This window comes from Pagrus pagrus (assembly GCF_965226575.1).
Source record: "Pagrus pagrus genome assembly, chromosome: 6".
In the NCBI taxonomy this organism is placed as follows: Eukaryota; Metazoa; Chordata; class Actinopteri; order Spariformes; family Sparidae; genus Pagrus; species Pagrus pagrus.
In genome coordinates, this window is record NC_140190.1 from 20,815,548 (window position 1) to 20,841,613 (window position 26,066).

The window sequence follows — 26,066 nt, forward strand, 5'->3', positions numbered from 1 at the left end:
TAGACCACAATTGGCTTCCAAACTATTTGTGATGTCATAAATCATGCTCGCAGGCCAGCCTCTTAAAATCAGATTTTCAATGAGCACAGAGAACATTTACACTTTCAGCAACGAATGTGAAATCAGCCATCTAGTGTCAAACTCTGCACATATATCATTCTACAGAGTGAAGCCCGAACACTCAACTGAAAGGCAAGAAGACAAAAATATTTCTGGAGGGGGAATTTAAATTGCCCTTCTCTGCCTCTAAAGGGCTTTACATAGGACATTTATCAGCAGTAGCACGGTTAGTCAATGTCTTGATACTTACATAAGGCGTGGGAGCCGGTGAGCAGCAGTGATAGCAGCAGAGTGGTGACAGGCAACAGGAGTGGCAAGGAGAGGCGAGGGGCACCGATGGTTGCCATCTTGGCTCCGGTAGGGAAAGGGGGGCAGGGAGGGGTGGGGTGGGGCTGATCTTTGACCTGGCTGGAGCGCCGAGGCCCCGACTGCGCAGGGAAGGTTGGGGTCTTCACGCAGAACGGCTTGGCACTCTGCAAAAAAAGGAAGAAGAAATGTTTGTTATGTACTGTATGTACTATGTACTTTTGCTGACCTTTATACTGGTTTTCACACACCCAGATCCAAAATCATTTTCAGCTCTGCCAACCTATAAATAAAAGGATCCATGTAGCCTGAGCCTCTTGCAGTGAAAAGGTGATGGTCCTGCTCACAATGACAGGACAAGACTTTTGATAAGCACACCAGGCCACTCTGCTGCACTCTTCACAACGCCTCATTGCTCCTGACACATACATAGAAGACAGGTAATGTGTCAGTGCCACTACTGGAAGCAAAGTGTCACATCCCCCATACCCTTCAACCTTCCCATCTCACAACCAGCATCTTCTCACACCCCTTAATTAGCAAGGGAGTCACTGTTTTCTCTCTTTTTTCTCCTTCTTAATCGCCTGATCTTGTCGTTATTTGCTTATCGCATTGCCTTGTAATTACACACAGGCACCCAATGATATTCCAGGCACCGTCTCTTTGTTTTAGTCAAATTGCCATTAATCCCCCAAGCTACACAGAGGGACTGGGGACGCCTGCCACCCCCCCCACCCCACACACACACACCAATTCTTTCATTGATATGTGTAGTGCAGCACAGAGCCACCACCAAGTGGTAATACATACTCTTTAATTAAGAAGACATGACTAAAGAGACAAAGAAAGAGAGAAGTGAGAGATATTCATGACGTGAATGTAATGAGTTTGTCAGTTTCTTCTTCTTTTTCATGTACGCTGAGCTGATACCGTTATCTCGACTATCTTCCAGTAAAGTGTGGAGTCTTGCTCAAGGACACTTCTACCGAGAGCAACGTTTGTCTCAGCAATCAAGCTGTAAACACGAAAACACCAAACTGTCCGTTCTCAAAGGAGCCAGATCACAAGACAGCCCACGTTCAAGCCCCTGTGTCAGCAAGCATCTGCCCTGCGCTCGTGTCCTTGTGCAAGACACTGAACTCCTCCCAGCTCCGGGGGTGCTCCCACTCAGCTGAGCCAACATGAGAGGTTAGGGCAAGTCTTTAGAAGTGAGATTAATTACCTGCACACTGGGTGGTTCACAGGGCACTGTATAGCACAAACTGTGCAGACTGTGTGCTGTTTATGGCAGATGCCTTAAAGCAACTTTTTGTCTGGGGTAACCTAGAGGTTAAAGATAATATTCTGTCAGCGCAGGTTTATGGTTTTGATCCATGAAACAGCCACTTTCAAACTGTCCCTGAGCACTTCATAAAACTTTACCTGCTAACTCACTGGAAGTTGCTTTTGACAAGTGTCAGAGGCTGAAATGTGAATTGAGTGTACTTCAAAAACTGCATAACTGACTGACAGTTACAATCTCTGTCATTCAGACGCAGTCAGGTTCAGAAACACATAGGCTAAGGCAAATTGACAGAGAAACACAACGAAAGGATTTATAGCCAGAATATTAAGAGCGCACTGATTGTGAAATTTTGGGCTATTACCAATGTTTAAATGACAATTTGCTCGATAGCCGATGACAGTGTTTTTTTTGTTTGTTTGTTTTGTTGTTGTTGTTGTTATGTATTCCTCCTTTTATGCCAATGAGAAGATTACTGAGCTTTAAAGTCATTCAGCCTTTTATTACATAAGCTATAGAAGAGCACAAACTTGATTATATCAATTTATGAAACAACCTTTAATATAATCCTGTCACATGAAAAAAATATCTTTTTTGAAAAGCAACTGCTTCAAAAGCCTTTTTAGCCTGCTACTCAATGATACGATTTTTTCACTACTTACACAGTAACTTAACAAACGTTTTGCAGGGATATCATGAGCCAATAGCTCTTGATGGTAATAATATCGTTGTTTCGAGAGAAACTGGAGCAACATTCCCTCAGCCAATTCAATCAAACTCCTACGACTAAAACTACTACACCTATTATTAATAATAATCATGATAATAGAATAAATCACCTGACTGAAAAAACTGTCAACCATGTCAGGCTACTAAACTGTCAAAGGAGTTGGAGGTTTAATATATGCTGCTGTTTTAGGTGGCTGTGTTTGCCACCGTGGCCCTGTGCTAGGCAGAAAACGACGGCTAATTGCAGTGTAACCAAGCACCTCAGACAGCAGGCATATACAAGCGCCACACCCTTCAGCTACTGAACCATCCACTGGCTAGATGAAACAGACACACACATGCAGCAGTGGGCACAATAAAATAAAAACCACAAACACAGCAAAGATAACCCCATATAGTATATGAGACAAAGATACACATACAGTGTAAAGCTGCTGGCCTCTGCACACTTTCTTTTTTTTCCCCACAAACGTAGTTCAAACAGAGAAATCCAATCCGACTCATGCGCACTTACAAAAACACAGAGGGAGAGATCAACAATAGGGCTTTTGTGGCGACGCCATGCCAAAACAGAGTGGGTGTCTTTCAGAAGCTCAGCTCATCTTTCAGCACAATACTATAGACACACGACCAACATGCGCGTCCTTGCTTGTTTTTTCTGCTTTTCTTGGACTGGAGGGCAGGTGATGTCATTGGCGAGAACCGAGGGAAATACAGAAACATGAATAGAGAGGATAAGGGAGTATCGAATTATGTGGGGGGTTTCTGAATGATGCCCTGATTGTTCAGACTGTAAACACTGGTGTAGGTAGAGAGAGTCTGGCCATGCCTGTAGGGAATTACTCTATCTATGCTCACAAAATGCCAAGGTTATGATTTATGGTCCTACCCTTAGGGCATGGTTTTCTATCTCCACCTTTGGTTGCTATACAAACTTCACAACACTTCACAATTACAACTATTGTTGTTGAACGACCTCGCTAAACGTAACCTAAGGCCATGTGCGGGCTCCGGGTTTAACCACAGAGAGCATCTACGCTCTTTTTTGAACTGCAGATAGAAGATAGAGATGTTTAGATAGAAAGATAGGCTGCATACATAGCAGCACGCATTCTTTATTGATCCCTGAGGGATAGGGGAAGGTAAAAGCAACATTTTAGCCTTAACAGCAAATGCTGCTCCAAACAGAGATGCCACTGGAGCATTCCTTCGCTCAAGACATCATATGGAAAGCACAGCATGTCTCTCATGCTATTAGCACCTCCATGGGAAAACCTGTCAACTCTTGCTAAAAGCATTCATCACTTTCCCTCTAGAAACGAGCAGAGTATTTAGCATTCTGGCAATGCTAGCGGAGAGGCCAATCGATTGATAAACCCTCACCATTACCTCAGCTGCTTCCACATTATAGGCTGGGATTGAGAGGAGACTGCTCATGGTCATGTGTTGCAGAGTTTAATGCGACTGGATGACTGCAACAACTTAGCAACAACAAGCTAATTTCTTTGGTAAATCAGGCTAATTAGCAATAGCTAGTGATTGTTGTGCTTGCATAAGACAAGCATTGGAAAAGTAAATGCACTACCTAATCGTTTGCCACCACAAGAGTAACTTATTGCTGCGTGCTAACCTACCAAAAGAACTTTCGATGACTTGTTGGCCTATGTAAAGTGTGGGGAATCATCTTCAAATTCTCAATGGTGTGATATGGATGGCAGGTAGCCTCATGTTATGGACCTGAACAACTAGCCTACAAGTTGCCCTGTAGTAAAGTACCAAACATACAACCTCAAAGTGTTCAGTGCAGCTGCACAGATGTTAATTTTAGCATAAAAGGGATCAGTAATATGGCATCCAATGGAGCATTTCTTTCCTCAAAGTTGGTTAATCAAACCACATTTAACAGGTGAATCAAAAATGGACTCATATTCATGCAATTCCTATTGGAGACTCCTGTTATCCAGTATTTGCTAGTTTGTAAATCAGAAGCATTTATATTTCTAGCTTATTCAAAACTCATCAGACTTCATCAGAAGTCTTCCTGCCTTTAAAACAGCTTGAAGCAAATAAGTGTGAAGAGATGCAATGAAATAACTGCTGCTCATTTTTCGTTCAAACGGACAGCCATAATGTGACAAAGTCTATACAGTCAGTACAAGTTATTACCACTGATGGGTGATGAATATAATGTTGGAGCGACAACTTCTTTTCCCCTTTGAAAATTGGCCATCACTCCAGATATTAGCCAGTTGCAAGGCCTCTGTAATTACAGCCAAATAGGTTGAGTGGTGGCAGTCACTGGCTATCAGGGACTCTTCACTTTGACATGGTCAAGCTTTAAATTCAGCTCATTTCCCCATGAAATATTGATGCTAATGCATTTGATTGCTGAGATTGAGAAAGGCAGCGAAGGGAAGGGGAGACAGGAATTTGTGTCATAAGCATGAAATGAGAGGAGGACCAGTAGATATTAAACTGTGTGCACATGCACACCTCCTCACACTCATCACAATGTGCCAGGAACAATTAAAAATGAACAGAAACATATAAAGAGAATGAAGATACAGGTAAGTATCGCCTCAAGAAGACCAGTGACCTCAAGACATTAAGCTTTCCGTCCACTTGTACACACTGTACTGTTAAAAAAGTTCTTCACATACACAAACACACACACACACACACACACACTGTAAAGATGTGTTCATGAGGAGAAAAACAACTACTTATCACCTGAGGGACCACATTAATAGTCTCTTTTATGAGGTGAACAGTAAGCTCACTTCACACACACAGTTAAAAAGACCTCAGTTTGGTTGGGCTTGATGATCAAAAGTGAGTGTTTGATGTCTTGAACTTCAAAAAGAATATTTTCTGTGTTTGCCTAGTCCCAAAAAAAAAGTTGGACTCTCCACAGGAGTATGTTTTTCATGCATTGTTTGGTTTCTGGAGTGTGTGTATTAACATCTAATTTTTGGCTCCAGGACTCTGACAGGCCCTCTTCACAGCAACTCTCTGCTGCAGCCTGGTAGGGATGTTGTTAACTCTGCAAGGATGGGTATTGCCCCATCTACCCTTAGAGAAATCTGTCAGATGTCACTGGATTGGGAAGAGGTAGTCTTCAAATAAAATTTTCAGCAAATGACCGAACACATTACAATAAAGGAAGGTTCAGTTTTAATTATTATTATAATAATGTACACTAGCTTAGGGTTTGTAACCTGTGAGTTAGAGACTAATGTGAATGCAATTTCCAGCCAAGGACAACTATCATTTTTCCATAACGGGTACGCAGAGCATGTGAAATGAGCTGAGACCTAAAGGTTAATTTTCTTCAAATGGGGACATTATTTGCAACAAGTGCCACTAATGCTATAAAATCAGTGTTACCAAAGCTTCCTTTAATTATTCTATAATAGCACTAATGCCACTTATTTGTTCGCCACTTTGGCAATTTTGAACTCATATGGTTAGTGATTATTTGAGATAAGACAGGATAATCCCTTATTAGTCCCACAACGGGGAAATTTGCATTATCACAGCAGCAAAGGGGATAGCAAAAATAGAGTATCAATTAAAAACAGTCATCATAAATAAGTAGAAAATATAAAAAAAAATAAGGAGAGAAAGCAGTAGGAGCGATATAAACAATAAAAACTCCAAAGATATTTACACAATTGCACATTGACGAAAATACTTACACCATTGCACTTAGCCACGACACTACAAAGCTCTGACTGACCTTATGGTCCTGATACTGTGCATTGGCATGTGATTTTATCTGTGCATGTTTCAGGCAAGCAACAACATCTCTGATACTAACAGTAGCATGCACAAACACTATGCAGAGCTGCGGTTGTTCCTTTAACAAAGGTGTGGTAACACAATGGCATCAAGGAATGGATGTTACAATGCAGCATCCCACCCAGAAAGGTATATGTAGTAAAAACAGTCTGAACTTCACTTAAAAGGAGACATTTGACAATGTGGTGCTTAACATAAAATCTACAGGAATCCCACGAGATTACACTTTATCGTCGATCCTTTATTCAAAATAAAAAGGGCGAAGCTGATTGTCATGAAAATGAGCCAGAGTCAATTGCTGTTTTCTGTTGGATGATGATGGAAAAATACAGATTGTTGAGGAAATGCTGCCTTTCTTACCATGGCCGTCTCTCCCTCTGCAGTCTCTCACCTTAGATGAAGTTTTTATGCGTCATACCTGAGTTACAGGTCTTTTACCTCAACCAGTTTACTGTCTTTCATTGATTCATACCCTACAGAACAGCAACAACACAACAATGTAAGATCAAGGTCCGATGTAACAGTGTGTGGGCATACGTGTTTGTGTGTTGCATGTGTGTGTCAGTGTCTGTGCTTGTTAACTTGCAACTCTGTGAACAATATTGTCCGTGTGTGTATATATGTGTGTGCATATATATGCATTTATACATGTATGACACATTTATGTGTATTAATATGTAGATATAGTACTTTATACTTGTAATGGTTTCTATTTGCATAGCCTATGTGTACAAGTTATTTTCTTTTCCTCTGTGTCTTGCATTTGCATTTGGATAGGTGTATGGTAATTTAGTATGAACTCATTCATGTATACCTGTGTAATTTATTTGCTTCTGTATCTGTGTGTAGTTACTTGTAAGAAGTAGAGGTCTACCCAGACACACACATACACACACCTCAACCTCTGCTTTAAAACGAGGCTATATGCAACCATTTGTTTTTCACCATGCTGAAATCCTAATAGTATTGATTCCATGTGTCATTGGAAAGTCCCCCTTCTCTTGCTCTCTCCTTCACTCCCTGCACCTTTTCATCCTTTCTGCATCAGAATATTGGCTACATCTCAAGGCAAAATCTACCACGAGAAAAAGGAAGGCATCATCTAACAAGCTTTGGTCAGGGACATATGGGTAGTATAAGCGAGAGAGGGTGTGCGTATGTGCGTGTGTGAAGGTAGGTGTGTTCGGCTTCTAAATATATCCTCCTGATCAAACTAAGCGTCCTTCAAATCCTCCGTCTCTGTTTTCTTATTCTCCATCTAACCCCCTCCTCTCCTCTCCCTCATTTCCTCTCTCCCCTTCCCTTCCCCCATGAACTCATGCATACTAAACTGTGCTTGCATTGCAGATGTTTGGTGGGGAATCACATGAATTTGCATGGAACTGCAGGACTATTATGTAAATGCCCCAGTGTGTATCTACCTCCCAGCTTTACTCTTTCATTGCCATCCACTCCATCCTGAGAGATCCCTGTCGGAGGAATTTGAAACAAGGTGCACCTGACGTTAACCCCGCCAGTGGAAGAAGAGGCGCTTATGCAAAGAAAAACATATTCATACATGTTGAAAGAAATTGTCTGTAACATTCACATCTGAAGTATTTTGCTTCAACTGTAAATGCAGCAGTAGAAAAAAAAGGCACTCAACGTCTTCACTATCATACAACAGGTAGTTTGGTCTTTGATCCCTGGGACAAAAAAATAAAGCATATGATAGGTGCCACCCTGAATACTTTGACTGACTCGTAGCCACAGAATAAACCACAGAGAATATTGTATCTGAAATATACTTTCTGTTATTGCAATGCATGAGCACCTTTTTCTGCCTCAAGTGAAGGTTGTTTGCATAGGTGGGGAGAACTGCACCGCTGTGACCTCATTAAGAGACTGCAGAACGCCCTGCCCTGGCAACCTCTCCTTGGAGTAGCTTTCCCATGAGCCTTTGCCCTCAACTGTTCCCAACCTCCCAGACCTAGAAATGGTGCTTGACACCTCAGAGACACCTTGCGTCGGCCATCTGCTGTCCCCCTGGGAGCACCGTAACCTTTCTCTGGGATCTTACGAGCCTTCTCAGCTCTGTTTTTGCCTTCCAAAGAGACTTGGCTGTAAAGAACTGATGATTAAGTTCAGTTTTTTAAACTTCGAAGTTTCAAACTTTTCTTGTGAAATGATTGTTGGCATGGAAGTATTGAATTTTAAGGGTCACTCTTAAAGCTATGAGTCAGCCAAAGACTCAAAATTGTTCTTTTTAAAGTTCAGAATCAGTCAGTACGTTGTGTGATTTTTGTCTCATCAATGTTCAGGCTGCCTTTATCGCTTTTTTAGAGAATTGATGGACTGTTGTGTCTGACTGCTTTCAAAGGGAACTGGAGGTTTACAAAAAGATTTTGAGACCAAATTATTAGGTGCCTGTTGAATCTTCAACCTTTTGTTTTTCTCCAGGTGTTGCTCTGAGTTCGATCGGCAGGAAATGGGTTTACTCTGAACATTATGAGGCTGCACTGTCCTTCCAATAAACACCCAGGGCTGTGAGGCTTTTAGCTGAAATCCACCTCGGTTGAGGCTGAGTGCACAGCAACGTGCATCAGGGTCGTGCAGTGGGGGCGAACGGGTTGGCAGCTGGGAGGCTTGAGCTGCAAGCTGACCTCCTAAATGCGGACTTTATTGCACAGCCATTTTGTTTACCACTAAGGGGTGACACACTATCTGTCTGCTGTGTAACCTCGCCATACTGTGATGCCACAATTTGGCAGACGTAATCCACACACACCAGACACACACAGGCACACAAAGAGGAACACTTGTTTTTATTTTCTGCCTCTGCTAGTCCGTCGCACAGGCTGCCAAGGATCGTAAAAGCCAGAGGTTACAGGTGGTGCTGTCTGTGATGGCCACATAGAGTCTGGGAAGAGGTGCTACATTTAGGTATTGGGGAGGCATTTAATTATAGGACACAGTACAGGTCACAGTTGGAAGCTGGAGAAGGGAGGTGAGACAGGGGTTGTGAGACAGTCCTTGACAATGAAGGGGCAGTTGGTTGGGGATGCATGTGTGTGTGCAAGAGAGATTGCAGTGGTTAGGAGAACTTGGAAAAGGAGGGGTGACACTAGTTCCTGGCCCTCTGCCAACAGAGCCAGACAAGCGTCACACCAACTGGCCAGAGGCTTAAACGCCCTTTAAAATTTGCCACATGAGGGGAGGGGGGGAAAGAAGTTTTTGAAGGGCAGCTGGGACAGTTGTGGAAGTACGTTTCATATTCACTCTGGAAATGGGCTGCGGATGGGGGGGGAAATGAGATTATTCTAAGTGATCGAGGAGGAGGCGGAGGAGGAGAAGACTGGCAGACCAGGGTGTTTAGAAAATGTCTCCAAAAACTCCTCTGTGTAATTGGCAGGGCTCACCGTGCAACATTTGCTGTGTGGTTTGAGAAGTTTCGTATTCCAAAATGAGATGCGTACCATTTGAAAAACTGCGACACCTACACAACAAAATGACTGCTGGCATGTTCACAAAACTCACAACTGAGTGAAACTGCTGCTATCTTTGGCCCCTTGCTTTAAAAGTTAAAATCTTAATAATGAATCTTATTTCATACAGAAATCAAGTGTGAATCTTTTGCTGAAACAAACGTACGGTGTATTGAGAGCTCAGTGTATTAGACACTTGTTATTAAGGAGGTGCTCGTCCTGTAAATATATGAAATATTGTGTGCTAAAGAGGGCTGTACAATCATTTAAAAAGAGAGACTATGAGTTTAATGCGGCAGATGATTAGAGGAAAATATTCTACACTGAGCCATCAAGGGCATGTGAGGTTTAAGAGTGTTTCTGTTTCTGCTTAATGGGATGGAGGTTGAAAAACACAGTTGCAAATGCCAGAAATAAAACCTGAATTACTTGAAAAACTCCTCTTCTGTGCAACTATGCAGATTTATCATACAGTATTTGTGGAGCTAATAGTTAGGCATTTGCGCAAGAGGTCAGAGTTCATGATGGATAGCTTACATGCTGTGCTCTGAGAAGTACAATCACTTCTTTTAGAGGAGAAGCCTTTTGAATTTATTTGCTCTATTCATTAAAAAGAACATAGACAGGGATCTCAGCTGGCAGCATCCAATAAATTAGCTCCATTTTGTGTCTTTTCAGACTCAGGTTTCAAAATGTAATTCTCACCTTCTTTCAAAGCGCTCATTCAGTTAAATATAATATGAGGCTGCATCCTTTGCCGAAGCAATGGCGGCTTTTTTAGAGTTCATATCTAAGGCTCCTTTTGTCCTCTTTCGGATTAATCCCACATGTCTCAAGAGTGGGAAAGAGAGAGAGAGAGCGAAAGAGCCACATACAAAACGAGACACTGATATAGAAACACACACTCGAACACACGGGGTAAGGTCTTTTGGGTTTGTTGATAACGAACCCCTCTCTACATCAAGGGTGGTCATCTTTTTTCGGGCTCCTTTTTTTAAGGGAATTAATTGAAAATCGAGTTAATCCTGGTAATTTGCTTCTGAAACTGGGCCAAAGCTCATCAGCTGGCTAAGTAGTATTTAGTAACCTCACAGTGGTAGCCAGGGTTTCTAAGATTAATTTTTTCCCATGTGTGATTAGGTTAGGTGTATTTTAATTTGCACTTCTCTGTGCTTATTATCTGATTATTGACTAAAAGAAGGTGTGAACACGAAAGTTATTGGTCTCCCAGAAATTTACATTCAAGGTACTGCAGCAGACACACACAAGACACCAGTTTCAGTCAACACAATATTGCCATTGCTGCCTCGTGGGATTAAGTTGTTTACACGTTACATTTTAGTCAGTATGTTCTTGTACTAATTTGCAAATTGCTGCGTTTTCATTACGCCTGATTGGAGTAACTGGATCTGATTATATGGTTCTATGTACAAGAAAGGAGATAAACATGCTACCATAGTAATTAGTGTTGTGAAAGTGCATGTGTAGAAGGCTGTGGTTAGAGCCTGTTTGGGCTGGAGGTTAGGGAGTGTCTGAACCCCTGTCAATCACACAGCATTGTAAAGATCAGAGACAGATGGCGAGGTTGACCCACACTCTGTCTTCCTGCCTGTCAGTCCACCCATCACAGTCCCACCACCAGCAGCACTTCCACCAAAAGCCTGGGCGAGACAACTGTTTTTTTACAACCTTTAAAAAGACCTGAGGAACAGACAGCAGCAAATGTGGCACTTTGACTCGGGACTTTTTAATAAAACCCAAAGCCCTGCTTTTCCAATATAAGGCGGCAGGGACGAAACTAGACAATAAAAGAAAAAATACTGACTTTAGCCAAAATAACAAAGACAGGCAAAGCAGAGATCAATGAACTCAACAGCAACACATGGGGAAGGATCGAAATGTTGTGCTTACACTGCTTTTAAACACCTTAAACAGAAATCTCAATCAGACAGTTGTGAAGTCTTTCAAAAAGAAAAACCAGGTCACCATGGACAGTCACGTCAAAAGAGGATACTGACAATTCAAATATATTCAGGGGTCCCACACCTTCTTAAACATCAGACTCTTTTCAAGGACTTTCAAAGCCCACTTCCCTAAAATTCAAGGATCCAACATGGCATGGTATGAAAAATGGCTGAGGTTCATTACAGCTACATCATAAGAATTTTTATAATGACAACTAGCAGGTTTTACAGAGTCTCACAGACAATAATTAAAGGAGAGAGAGGCTTGAGTGTGTTATCACTTCTAAATTGTGCAGTGTTACAGCGATGGCAGAAAACTGGAGGAGACACACATGCAGACAGCGGAACAAAGCCTATTTGCTCACATTATGAGGAAAATATCTAAAGAACTTTAATTTCTACTCTTGCTGAATATATATAAATTCAAGCACTTTCAATGACCCTCTCTTTTAAAAAAAAATATTTTTTTCCCCCTGAAATTCACAAACTTTTACGGATTTCAAGGACCCATGGGGATGTTAACAGCAAACTGAAATGAAACAATAGTCCGAAAGAAGAAGCCCAAGACTGAAAATGTCCAGTGAAAATCCCCTCAGTGTTTCTAGATAACCATCAGGCAGCCGGGTATAAAAAAGTCCTGTGTCCTTTCATCGAACATTGAGGCACAAAACTGCCTCATGTGACCTGTTGAGCACTGAGCCAGTGGCTGGCAGATGTCGTACAGTCGAAGGGGGTTTCAGTGGGAGGCAATGATGTGGCATGATCCATATTAATGTATTCCTCCACATCTAAATTACAGGAGCACAGAGCCAGTGTTGTGAACTGCTTCACTTTCCTCCCACCCACCAGAATAAAGAGTTTGTTTGTGCGGCAGACAGAAGGTTATTGTGGACGACAGACGTGCACGTGGATATAAGCCAGGAGAAAGGCGGTGAGGATAACACAATGGCGGTTCCACAAAACCCGCTCACACACGTGCACACACACACGCACACACGCACACACACACACACACACACACACACTTCGACGATAGAAAGAGGGTGAATACAGCGGCCACACATGGCCTTCACATGTGTGTTCAATGCTTCTCCCTCACAGCGTGTCCACAAATTCAGCAATCACTTCTTTGAACACCCCTCCTTTCACTCTGACCAATGACCCTCCTCCAGCACCATCCTTTTAATCCCCCACAACACCGCGTCACTCTGTGTGCCGTTGACTTGAAAATGAATTTCAGAGGGCTCGGGGAGGGATGGGAGTCGGGGAGGGTGGTGGGAGGTTTTGAGGTCAAAGGTGAGAGGTCAGACAGCTGGTAAACCTCTTTAAACCCTCTTTTTTCTTTTTAGCGCCACAGATTCCTTCACAGCAGGGTACGGCTAACTATAGCCATCCATCTCTGCCTGCTTTAACTCAGACTGATGCAAAGTTTTTGTAAACTTTCTGTGTAGGAGCCACACTCATGCTATGGTAATCATATAAAATGTCCTTTTCAGGAGACTGCAGTACACAAAATCAAATTTATTCTGCGCTATTCAAAACAGCAACACCCCAGCAGTGACGGGGCAGGTGGGGGGTACCGGGTTTGTTTGTTTTTCTGTCTGCAGTACCCACGCTGATTTTAAGTGGTGGAAGAGTGGGTGGGGGGGCTTTTAAGTCCTGCAACTAATGCATAAACAAGACCCCTTTCTCTCTGTCGCGCTGTCTTTCATTTTCTCAGTGTTTTCATTTTACCACTTTGCACACCCATGCTGTGTGTATTGTTGTGCTGTGTGCCACGCGGCATGGAGTGAGGGGTAGAGAGGGAAAAGAGAGAGAGAAGAGAGAGATGGAGTGACAGAGGGAGAGGGCAGGGGGTAGCTCTACTCTTCTGCTATAACTATAAAAGGACTTGAACACAGTTACCCAACCACATACGCATACATATGTACATATGCATTAAGGAATATATATAGACATACTTATATGGTTGGAGAGGTCAAAAGAAAGAGGAAAGGAGGCAAAAGGAAGGAGAGACAACACACACAGACACCAGGTGAAACCACATCCAGAGTGGATGAGTTTGATCGACGAGCGAGTCTGACAGGCTGAAGACGAAGCTCTGGGAGGGATGGGCTGGAGGTGGTGGGGTCTGAGATGGGGGGTGTATAGACTTAATGGAGACAGATGAATGTATCATATTGGCCCCAGACAAGGCTGTGGAGCCACTGCCAGCCACAGAGACCTGAAGAACAATGAGTGCTCAGAGAGAGAGAGAGGGGCGGTCAGAAGAAAGTCGAAACAGAGTTCACACTGCAGAGTCAGTGCTTCGTGCAGCCTTCAAGCACTTAGCTCAAGAGCACTTTGGCAGTGATGGTGGCTGCTGTAATTCCTGCTACCCTTGAATCAGCAGCTCACAGCTCAAGCAGACTCTCCTGTCTCAGGTTTGAACCAGAAACCTTTCAGTTTCAGTGATTTACATTAGTCAAACCAGACAAAGCCGACAGAATCTTGGCCCACCACTCTGCATGGGCTGGAGGAAGCTGAAGATACACTTGAGATGTTTTACTATTGTAATCCAGTTATGGATTACCATGTTCTCACAATGTAATCCCTAACCAGGCTCAAGCTTGGTCTAAATTTCATGTCAAGTCTCGAGGCAGATTTTCAATTGTTTTGGACTTGTCTGATGGGGTTTTGAATTGGACTTCTTCTCCAGGTTTTAGTCACTGGCGTCGGACATTACATTCTTACGTTTTTTTTGTTCTTTAAACCAGATCTCCGCAGCTTGCATTCTCATTTTGTGAATCTCCCTTGAGTAACTATCAGGAGGTAAACACAGAACTGTGGAAGACGCCAAGACACAGACAGTTCCCAAGAGAAGACACAAAATGATTTCTTCCATTGTTTTGAGCACACCCAGTGGCCATTTTCCATGGTGCTTCTTTGCCAAGGAGTCGCCATCATTGGCCAAGTGTCCTCCTCTAAATCGATTTTATGCAGACAATGTGCAATAGTATTAACTTAATAGCCAGTAACATTGTCTCCTCCTTATCACTTTTGTTTATCTCTCCTACTAGTTCAACCTGATATAAGCTACAATGAGCTACATGAGCTAAATTTAAATTTACAGTATGCCTCCTGCTTCAGAAGTTACCACTGGTCATTTTCCGGGTCCTAGTTAGTCCTAGACAATGATAATTTATGAAGCTAACATGCTATTCTTTATCCTGTTTCTAAGCATCATTTTGTTCTGCATGTACCTGTTCAGCTATACCTAGATGTTTTTTTCATGATGAAATGCTACGTAAATAAATAAGCTTGAACTTGTTTAACTCACTCCACGCTCCTTCAATCAGGGTCAGGAACACAGTGAAGTTTTTTATGAGAGGTGGAATGAAAACATGCACAATCTCACTCTTCTTGAGAACATTGTGGACAACATGCCTTTAAAGGCTTATCAGAAAACTCGATCAGAACATCAGGGAGGTAGACATAAAAACACAGTGGGGAAATATTAAGGAGTTCCAACGATGTCAACACCAGGCCAATTAATCGTGGGAAAAGAGAGAGAGCGTGAACAACAATTGAGAAGAAGCAGAAAAAGATGACATCCATGCCAGGTTGCCGTACCACCAAGCCGCTCATCTTCTTGGCGCCAGGCAAAGGGGCTGGCTTTCATTCAACTAGGAGGCCCATTTCCCCCCCTTGCTTTTTATGTTTCTTTTTGTTTTCGTTATTCACCATAAGAGTTGTGTACAACTCATTTGCTTGCTCGCTTCGCATATTTGGATCACCCTCACTTGACGTTCTTTATTGGATTGGAAAAGATGGCTGGTTTTTCCAAAGCCTCCGGGCCTTGAAATGCATGCAGGCTGGAATCCAAAGCCCCTAATCACAGCTAAGGGAATAGGCTGACTGGAGAGTCACGATTCGTAGCGAGGGAGGAAAGAAGGAGAGAGGAGTGAAGGTGGGAGAGGAGGTGAAAATGAAGAGAGGGAGAGTGGGAAGGGGAAAGAAGCTGGCTATTGTTTTAGGCACTTGGCTAGACAGGGAGTGAGCCAAAAAGCCTTAACTACCTATGACACTATAGCTCTTAATTATATGTACTGTAAATAGGTCTTGATTTAAGTGCTTGTCTGGCGTAAGAGTGTGCTTGTTCTATCTATGTCTGTGTGAGGCTGTGTGTCAGTGTATTTGCATGTACAGTATATTTGTGTATGATATGTGACTTTGTGTGTGTGTGCGTGTGTGTGTGTGCGTGTGTGTGTGTGTGTGTGTGTGTGTGTGTGTGTGTGTGTGTGTGTTTGTGGCCTGCCACTCCGGTACACCTCAAGCTGTTCGGCTGTCGTCAGGCTCACTCAGCAAGAAGCAGGCTGCTCCATCTGGTCAACCCACCCCTCTTCTGTCTTCTCTAGAGACTCAGTGTGTATGAGTGTGTGTGCTGTCTGTGTGTGTTTGCGTACACTAAAGTGTGCATGAGCCTGGCTTTTACTATCGCGTGCACTCATGAATACCCACACATGCACAAATCTGTGTAAATGCTCTGGGTTATGCAATGTGCCTGGACCACCTATCCACTTATCCCTTGTACACACGCGCGCATACGCACAGCAGCTTAACAGGTACTATAAAATTAATCAGTATTCTATTACCCTTTCATCCCTCATTTCAGCCCTGTGTTTGCTGGCATGATAGCAGAAAAGCCTCTGAGGTAAATTAGACACAATGACACAAAATCAGCGGCTGAAGAGTCAACAAGACAAAACCCAAAACCCATGGGCCCACGGCACGCTTGTATATATTGCAGAACTTGGCTCATTCCCGGCTCAGTCAAGCATAATTTATGTGCCGCAGGACTGAACAATAAAGCTGACAACAACTCAATATTTTTCGAAAATGTTTGACAATATACAGTATGGCATGTATTTCTTTCTGAAGTAGCTTTACAGAAGCCACCTTGTTATCTTCTAATAAGAAAAATATACATACATCCTTGTTCCTATTCTTGGCCATTTGTAGTGTTTTACCAGTTTCTTTCTGTTTACTTTCTTTTTGTTCTGCCAAATACAACAGTGTGCATGTGTTAAACATGTCTGCATACTCATACCCCTGACTGTAGTAGGTATATAGTAGCGTATGAAAGTCTGCAGCTATCTGAATCTGTCAGGAGGATGATCAAGGCTTAAAGGAGACAGACAAGCAGGGGCAGACGAAAAATGTGTTTTGTTGCTAGTTTTGTCCACCAAAACCCATTTAAGAATTATTTTTATAATGATATTTTAGCCATTTTTAAAAGCACGGTGCACTACTTTGTTAATTAAAGCTCAGCATGTGACATCTTTATTTTAGAGATACTTGTAAACAAAGACCAAGAAGTTAAATCGGGAAAAAAAAACATGTTTCGAGTTTCACAGAAAAAAATATCTCATTCGGTGAATGGTTTGTGTCCCAGATATCCAATCTGGCCATGGCTTGAGTGTATGGTGAGTGTGTGTGTGTGAGTCTGTGTGTTTGTCACTAACAAGGTCCCCTGGGGCTGCCTCTGTCACCTGGGCATTGCAGCATAACTCGTAGCCAGGTCGACTCATGAATGAACCTAGAGCAACAACAGCAATACAGCACTTTCCACCAGAGTGACTGTGTGTGTGTCCATGTGTGTGTGTGTGTGTGTGTGAGGGGCAGGCTAGTTCAGAGCTGTAGTGCAGCTGGCTGCCATCTCCCTGCACCATGGAAATGTGAACCAGCTGCCCCCTCTTTCCTCATCATCCTCAGCACATACACAGGGGCTATTGTGCCCCCCAACACCCGCACACACACGGACACACAGTAACTACAACTTTCTCTCTGTCCTCTTTTTCATTACCTTATTATCTTCTTTCCATCACTCATTGCCATTTGTTTTCACCACTCTCTTTCTCTCCATTTGGATTGAATGTTTGGTTGCCTGCCAGTATTGGTCATTTAGTATTTTCTAGTATTTAGCCCCAAAGTCATAATCAGCCACATTTGCAAATGAATTAATCTGTGTTGTGCTACTCTCACAGACTGACAGGGATTCAACTATATCCACTTTGTGAAAGCATTTAACATTTTATGTCCTCGTGTCTCTTTCCTGCTCATTTTCATCTGCTGCTGCTCCGATTTGTTTTGGGAGTCACTGAACTGATTACGACCTATCGTCTTGACTAAAAAAGATAAGCAAGAGCCATGTTGCAATACTTACAAGTACTTGAGTCAACAAATATCAACTTGCTCAAAAATCCAACCACACAAATTAGCTCATACAAGAATGTTAATATTTGCTGCAGTTTTCAATCACAGTGAGCAGACATTAGGACACAAAGAGGAAAGAAAGAAAGCTAAACATGCACTGCCTCTTCTAAAAAGAGTAGTCTGTTTCTGTACTTCTGTAGTTTTCATATATCTTAACATGGCTGTCAACTAATATGACTTCGCTCAAAATCGAACCAAAGACGTGTGAATACTTGTTGCAGTGTCGGTGGAGACTGTTTCCCATGAAACACACAATCATGTGATATTTTAAATGAGTAATATTTTATTCATAGTGTAATCAGGCACTGGTGGTAATGTGCTTGATTTTCTCCACAAACATGTTGTTTTGTTTGATGCAGTAATGCAGTGAGTACACCTCAGGCTTTTCTGTTTCATGTTTACACTCCTCTGTGTTTTTTCTTTTCTATTTTTCCATAAATGTTGTCATTCAGCCTCTTCTCCTACTCTGCATGCCCTCCCTGAATTCCTTTGACAATCACTTGTTTTCCTTAGTTTTTCCAAACCTCCCCTGCTGCTTTCCATCCTCATCCTTCTCTCCCCTTCCTCTCATGTTAACATCACTCATCTGCCTGCTTTTTTTTCTCGTTTGTTCTACTTCTTTCCCTCCGTCCACCCCCTGTCTGCCAGCCTTCCTCTGCTCTCTGCGAGCAGGGGAAGAGGAGAAAATAACAACATGGTGACTGGTCTTCACACAATAATGCTAACAGTTTCGGGGTCAGAACAGACACACACACACACACAGTTGTATCTTTCAGGCTGAGGAAAGACACACACCGCAGGAACAAACAGACACTGACAGCAAACAATTGTGAAACAGACGGATCAGTGCTACATTCAAGCAGAGAATCTCTTCAAGAAGCGTTTCCATGATGGGGGAGGCATCCTCCTCCTCATCTTCATTATTGAAAGGTGGAAAGCCTGTTGTTTGGTCCCACAGAGTAATGAAGAGGCGGGAAGGTGGGGAAGGTGGCGGGCGAAGGGGTGGGGAGTGATCAAATGACACCCTGACATTTGAGCCCGAAACAAACGAATCGATCGTGATTCAATTATTCATCTGTCTGTTTACCATGAAAATGGAGGGGTTTGGAGGAAGTGGGAGAGCTACAGAGACACTTAGGGAGAGGCAGGAGAAAGTGGGAGGCTGACAACAGCTCTGATGTGAAAAGTTCCTACTCTAGTCTTACAATAATGATCTGATGTACTGAGTAGAGTTTGCAGCAGCCGTTACACAATTGAGGTATTTCTTATCTGCTATGGCTTCACAATAGTATTACTGTAATAATCCTACAAGTGTGTTTCAGTGGTATTCAATAATGCATTTGTTGCAGCCTTTTTATAGGCTGTATCCTGGGGTATTCTTACAATTCTCCTATACTGACGTAAAATGGGTATTCATCCTGTTATATTACACAACACTATTGGGTATTCTAGGGTCTAGGCCACTATTTACTATTGATTTATCTGTCAACTGTTTTTTTCATTTGTTTCAATAAATCTTTTAGTGTCCATCACAAGTTTCTAGCGCCCAAAATAGCATCTTCAGACTGCTTCATATTCTGTCTGACTACAGCTGGGTTTGTTCTAAATGCAGTACATAAAGATGGAGAAGGTCTTGCTTACACCTGTTGATACAGCAGTACTAAATGGATGTATTGTAAATGACCTGGCTGCATCAGGCTTCAATTGTATTCCCCATTGTTATTATTCATACAGTATTTAATTTACATTTGCTACGAACCCACATTCAACAACTGTGGATGAAGGGCATATATTGCACCCAACAGAACATCTGAAGTAGGAATGGCTTTTTTGGATGCGTGTTACAAAAAAAAGAGCAACAAACTTTTTTCGACCTGCTTATTGTTTTTCACACCACATCTTCAGTGGCATCAGAAACTTGCTGGAGAAAACACTGCCCAAGATGACTAATGAAAATGATTTCAGTCACAACATGGTATCTCCACTGAATACCTCCAATGTGTCGCTACTTTTTTTTTTAAGTTGGGACATATCAGCTTCACAGTGGCTACATACAGTAATAGTAGTAGTAGAGCTAGGCTATAACCCCTTAGCACACAACTATAAAACTATTTTAAAAGGTCCAACACCCAAGCAACAAGGCATGACAAACCACTGACCACACTTCCAAGACTGCATTTCAACATTTGTAAGCGTGGAACCAGTGGATGTTATTCAGGAGATCTTGGGACAATTTTTTGGGTTTAAAGCCACAAAAACTTTTATTTTTGTACCAACCAAAACATGATGTTTTCCAAACCTAAACCAAGTGTTTTAGTGCCAAACCTAACCAGACCACAAGCACATTGTTGTCACAAGATAAAATGGAAAATTGAACCTAGAGACGTGTAAAGTTTCAATATATCTGTGGTTTTCAGAAACATCGTACATTGTCAACATTTAATCTGTTGTTGGGTTGCCATATTTGAGAAGTTGAAACAAGTTTGTGTTTATTTTTACTTGAAAGGTGACTAATCAATTCCCCAAATTGTTGCCAATGAATGTGTTGGTCAACTAATCAATTAACATTTTATCGCTACAGTTCATTATTGATTATTGTAATGTAGGTATAGTGAAACACATCACAGACCTTCTATAACATAGCCAGTGCATAAGTGGGGCTACAAACACACAAAAACACATGCACACACACTGACAAAAAGCTACATTATGCCTTGCACCCCTACAGCCCCTCCATTTTTTTTTTCCAGGAACTCAATATGGCTGCCGTCTCGCTCCCTCCCAGCCTACTGCATTCCACAGATAGAATAGATGGCCCCGCTTAGGATGACATTTTAATGAGTGTGTGTGGGAGAGAGGCTCTGAGAGGGTGACGACGGAAGGACGCACACACGCACTGGCGCATGGATTCACACAAAGACTAATACACACTGACACAAAGAGCTTCTGTGCACAAGTGTCACTCACATGCACAGACCCACACATATATGGATCAACACAAAGACAAATACACATGAATACCAAGTGCTGTCATGCACACACACACACACACACACACACACACTTACACATAAGCAGACATACACATAGACAAGAGTCTCCTATCATGTAAAGCCAATCCTTGACACAGAGGAAAGGGCTTTATGCTCAAAGACACCGGTCTCTGCCACATACCAGTCATTTAATAATCACTGCAAACAACTCACAAGTGCTTACAGGCTGTATCCAGTATGTCTATACTGACACACCACCAGTAACCCTGACGCTAAGCCAGAGCTATAGAAAGAGTGACTGCCATGTTTTGATACCTAAGTATGTTGACCTCTCCCCCGAAAGATATCCACTCCTGCCAACAGGAAGTCACCGTGTATGTTCAGAAGATTGAATAATGAGATTATTATCTTGTTTTGAGGCTTACAGAAACCTATCCTTTTTCAGTTCCACAGGGAGGTCAGAGGTCAAGGTCAAGCTACAGAGCAGCCACACTGGATATATTGCTTAAAATCACTTTGACAGGAAGGAAGTTGGACGACAGTTTTTCAGGGTTCAACAAGTTTGAACTCAGATCATCCATTTCAGCATTTTTGGCATCGGCTAGACCACCGAAATAGAGAATTCCAATAAGTTTATTCAGTGTGAGGGGTGAATATGTGGAAAAATGAGTTAACTTTATACAAAAATAGAATTCACTATAAATTGACTTCCCTCAGGAGAGACTTCATTTTGAGTGATAAAGTAATATTTTTCGCCATGTGCACAATAAAGATGAGAAACATGAGTCTCTGGTGGTCGGCCCTAATCAAGATTTCGTCCCTTAATTTTAAGACGGAAGATGAAGCCTTGAGTCTTACATTAAGCCACACCTATGGTGGTGATGGGATGGAGAGAATGGCTGAAGATCTGGATGTGATGAGCAGTGAACTCTGTTGAGCTCCGGCCTGGGTCCTAGATATGACGAACTGGACATGAATGGGGTGGAGTAGTTAAGTAGAAAGGAGGACAGATTTAAAGTTGGACAGCAACGGCACGATTGGCTGGGTTACATCGGGGCAAAATGTGGTTGGTTTTACTGAGAGAGTAAACGCCCATGGTCACCTAATTAAGAAGAAGTGGTATTATAAATGAATGTGCATTTGTATGTTATCATATTTCAGTTTCTGTCTGGTCCAGTCTTTTAATGAAAAAAATAATAATAATAATACACATTCAGGCTTTTAATTAGTTGCTTTAAATGACATCATTTCACTAACTAAATGTTCTTATTATCTATTATGTTTTCTATTTGTATCCTTTTACCTTTATCACCTTTCAAACTTTAATTTGTTAAATACCTCAACATTTAATTAATGTCATGATCTTTGTTTTACCAAAGCAAGAACATTATGTAGCATACTTCTTAAAATATATATACACTAATAGATTCATGGAAATATAGAAAAAAAGATACAAGGCAGGGAGATGTGTTGACACATCATTTCTTAGAGTGTATCCACGGATAGTTAACCTCAGCAGCGGCAGATTATATTAACCTTTTAGAAGAAGTGTTTGCATATGGTAGAAGGAGAAGGGGCGAGAGAGGGGGGGAGAGCTAGCACTGCAGTATAGCCGATGGGTTGAATTAATGAGATTGTAGGTATCTGCATGGCTGCACATTTTAACTGGACTTTGGATGATGACAGAGGGAGAGAGAGAGAAAAAAAAGGAGACAAAATGGGGAGTGGGGAGGTCAGGGCAGAGCAAAGGGGGTGAAACACACACACACACACACACACACACACACACACACCTCAGAGTTACCTCTGAAAGCCTCTCGTCTTCAGCTCCCCAGTTATAACCTTCAATTAACCTTCCTCCTGAATACAGGAGTGTGTGTGTGAGAAGTCTGGGTGAGTGGAAATGTGTGTGATTGTGCATACGTGCTGGAATATTCTTGCTGACTTTTCTGTGCGTGTGTGTGCCCATGCCTGCTCGTTCGCTCTCACGCATCTGCTTTTACTCAGCCGAAAATCAATTTTTACTAACCCCACCCCCACACTCCTTCTGATCAGTAGGCATCTGAGTCTCATTGAAATTCCAAACACTGAAAACGCACATTTCTTTATTAGTTTAGTGCTGCTGAGCTCTGGACATTCAGCTAAATAACTGGACACACAGGGAAATAGTCTGTCAGTGGCAACATGTCCATCCAAAAGCTACTAGTAGTTAAAACTATATATTTTGTTTCTCTAGGTAAATTTCAAGTCTTTGTCGCTCAGTGCGGTTAGATTCTTCCAAGGCTTTACAACATTAAACAAATTGCCTTCACATGATCTAAACCTGTATTCTAGATGTTTTCCAGACCTTGATTTCATGACTAGATTTGATGATTTGAGTCGCTGTTGAGTTTGATATGTGCTGGCGAGTAGCACATCCACTCTCTCTCTGCAGATGAGTCCACACTACGGATGATATCACAGTATGACTATCAACTAGAAACTGCCTCTGCATTTTGGTGTCACTCTATAAAGCTGCAGGTGGTTTGAATAACAACATTTTAGTCCTGCAACATCACTGTTCATCATTTCGAATACGGTTGGGCAATGTCTACTGAGTTGGCAAACGAAGATGTCCACAGTGAAACAGTGAGATGGACAATGATATTGTTTTGTTGTTTGGTTGTTTCTGTCCCACACAGAAAAAGTCAACTTGCTGAAGGGCAGGGTTTCCCATTCACAGACTTTACTCCAAGTATATTTTGCAACCGATTTTAGCATTTTACATTTTTATTTTTCCACTGCCAACTGGTTTCAACTGAGGATAAAACCGCTACGGATGAAGAATGAATAAGACAGTGGCAGTAAAAAGTCAGTGTCAGACATTTTTGAAGAGTGTGGTGTAAAAGAATGCTGATTTGAAACTTTTCCTTTTCTGTCGCCTCTGTTATCCAAAGCAGGTGAGGGAGGGCTTGGGCCTCATTTAGGAACCCCTTCCCCTATCAGCTTACGGGATGAATATTATATCCAGTCAGGCAGGATGAAGGAAGGAGGGGAAGGTGTTAGATGAACAGAGAAAAGTGCAAATGAATTTCTTTTTTCAACAAAAGACTATGTTCTGCCTGTTGCTGCACTCTTAGCTTCCTCATCACCCAAGGCTGCGACTAAAAATAGCAGGTTCCAGCCTGTTAGCGTGTGTGTGTGTGTGTGTGTGCGCGCGCGCGCGTACTTGGCGCAGCTGCTCAGAGGGAGGGCTGAATCGGAGCTGAGGGCCATATAAACAGTGAACATCTGTGAGAGACTATTCATACTGTAAAAATATAGTAGCCTGTAGTGTGTGTGTGTGTGTGTGTGTGTGTGTCCTCAAATTTGGAGAACCACACCCCACCCTCCAAGTCTCTCTCACTCTCCCTCACTGTCAGACCAACCTCGTTCACCCATCCCCCCAATTCTGCATTCCACCAGACTTGAGGGGCCCTCAATGACTTCCTGACTGCCTCTCTCATTCTCTCTCTCTCACACACACACAGACACACACACACACCAAATGCATTGCACACACATCTCAGGCTGATGTGTGCAAATTGATGTATTTATAGAAAAGTACAGTAGGATACTTTCAGTATGTACACGGACTCATTAGACCGTGTACAGTGTGTATCCATGCATGCGCTTGTAAGCATGTCTTATGTATGTTAATACACACGGCGACATTACATTACATGCATGCTGAGATTCAGAGGCGTGCGAGTGTGTCCAGCCAAGCGAAGGAGGAATAACAGACAGCTTGTACATGAGGCCACTTGTACACATGACTGACTTGTGGTCAACCATCTAGAGGCTGTGTACATGAAAATGCGAAGAATTTTATGTTAAGAAACATGTTTGACAGCGTGAGCTAACCTGCGTGGGACTGTGCCTGGATTAATATCCCCCTGTCAAGTCATTACACAAGACATGGGCTTTCGTGCATGTGTGCGTGCCTGTGTTTACGTTAGTCCGCCAAATGATGGTGGCCATTATGAATGGGTCAACGTGTCGCCCGCTCCAATTAAAAGTTTTCTAACCTGTGACAGTTTGCAGTTCGATAAGAAGAAGTCAAATGTGGATCAAAAGAAGCTGCACCATGTACAAAAAGGGGATTACCTGCAAACAGGAGGGATGTAATTTGTTGTAATAGGCTGGGGATAATTAGCCATATGCACGACATTGTCTTTAAGTGGTGTCTGAAGGGGGGGTGGGCAGGCTCCCTGTTACATTGTTTGGAGGTTAATCCAGGCAGGAGGTCTTGAATAGCAGCCAGAGGAAGAGGATGCATTTCTAGTGGGGTTTTTTGCTTTTATTTGCTTGTTTGTTTTTACAACCTTCTTTATTCACCTGTTATAAAGGACATAGGATTTCTGTGTTTTACAAATGATGAATGATATTTCATCGATTTCAATATAAAAAATGCTGATAAAATTCTTGGTATTGTAGGTTTGGAGGTGTTTGGAGTTTGCATTGGTCAAAACTTTTTTAGTATACTGATGTTAATAAAGTTGGATTTGTTTAAAGACTGAGCGAGACAAGAAAGGAAGAGACTACTATAACATCTGCAATCTTTTTTGGCAAGTTTGCCCAATGAGACAGATTGAATTCAACATAAAACTCACAGTGGAACAGAGAGAGAGAAAGATGAAAATTGACACAGACACACCATGAAAGATCAACACAAGCGTAGGCACTGTACACAGCCATTTCATGTCCACCATCGTCCCCTCTTTTTGCCTCAATCTCTCTCTCTGTCTGTGTGAATAAACAATTCATGAGACGCTGAAAATTTACACGAAAAAACTACAAGCAATATTCGACCTCCACTGGCACCACTCAACGTCCACTTTACATCCAAGGGGCAAGGGAATGACAGGTCCACTATGGAAATCACTGAGAGGGACAGACACACCGCAGGTAACCTTTCCCTCCAACCCCACAAAATGGGTTGGAATAAGTCTCTTTCAAACCTTGAAAATCAAAGGAAAAGAGCAAAAACGGTCCTGTGGTCCTCAACCAAGACGCACGCAGGTTTTCAGCTAAAGTCGAAGCTGCATGAGAAAATGTGGTGAATTTTCTTTTTTCCAAAAGTTATTGCAACACCAGAGTGTCCACTGTGGCCCTGATGTAAAAATTTGACTTTCCATTAACTTCCACAAGGAGTTGGCCTCGTGCAATCACCTAAAAAAATCTTTCCTCGCTG

At 42.3% G+C, this 26,066-nt stretch overlaps 1 protein-coding gene across 11 annotated transcripts in view; it reads right to left on the reverse strand.

The window, feature by feature from the left end:
• ptprsa (protein tyrosine phosphatase receptor type Sa) overlaps positions 1-26,066 on the reverse strand; it is a 238,323-nt gene that overhangs the window by 133,196 nt on the left and 79,061 nt on the right. For all 11 annotated transcript variants that reach the window (XM_084354187.1, XM_084354195.1, XM_084354186.1 and 8 more), the window contains one exon: positions 311-533. In XM_084354187.1, the coding sequence (XP_084210313.1) occupies positions 311-407 (97 nt within the window). In that variant the 5' untranslated portion in view covers positions 408-533. The remainder of the gene's footprint in view (positions 1-310; positions 534-26,066) is intronic.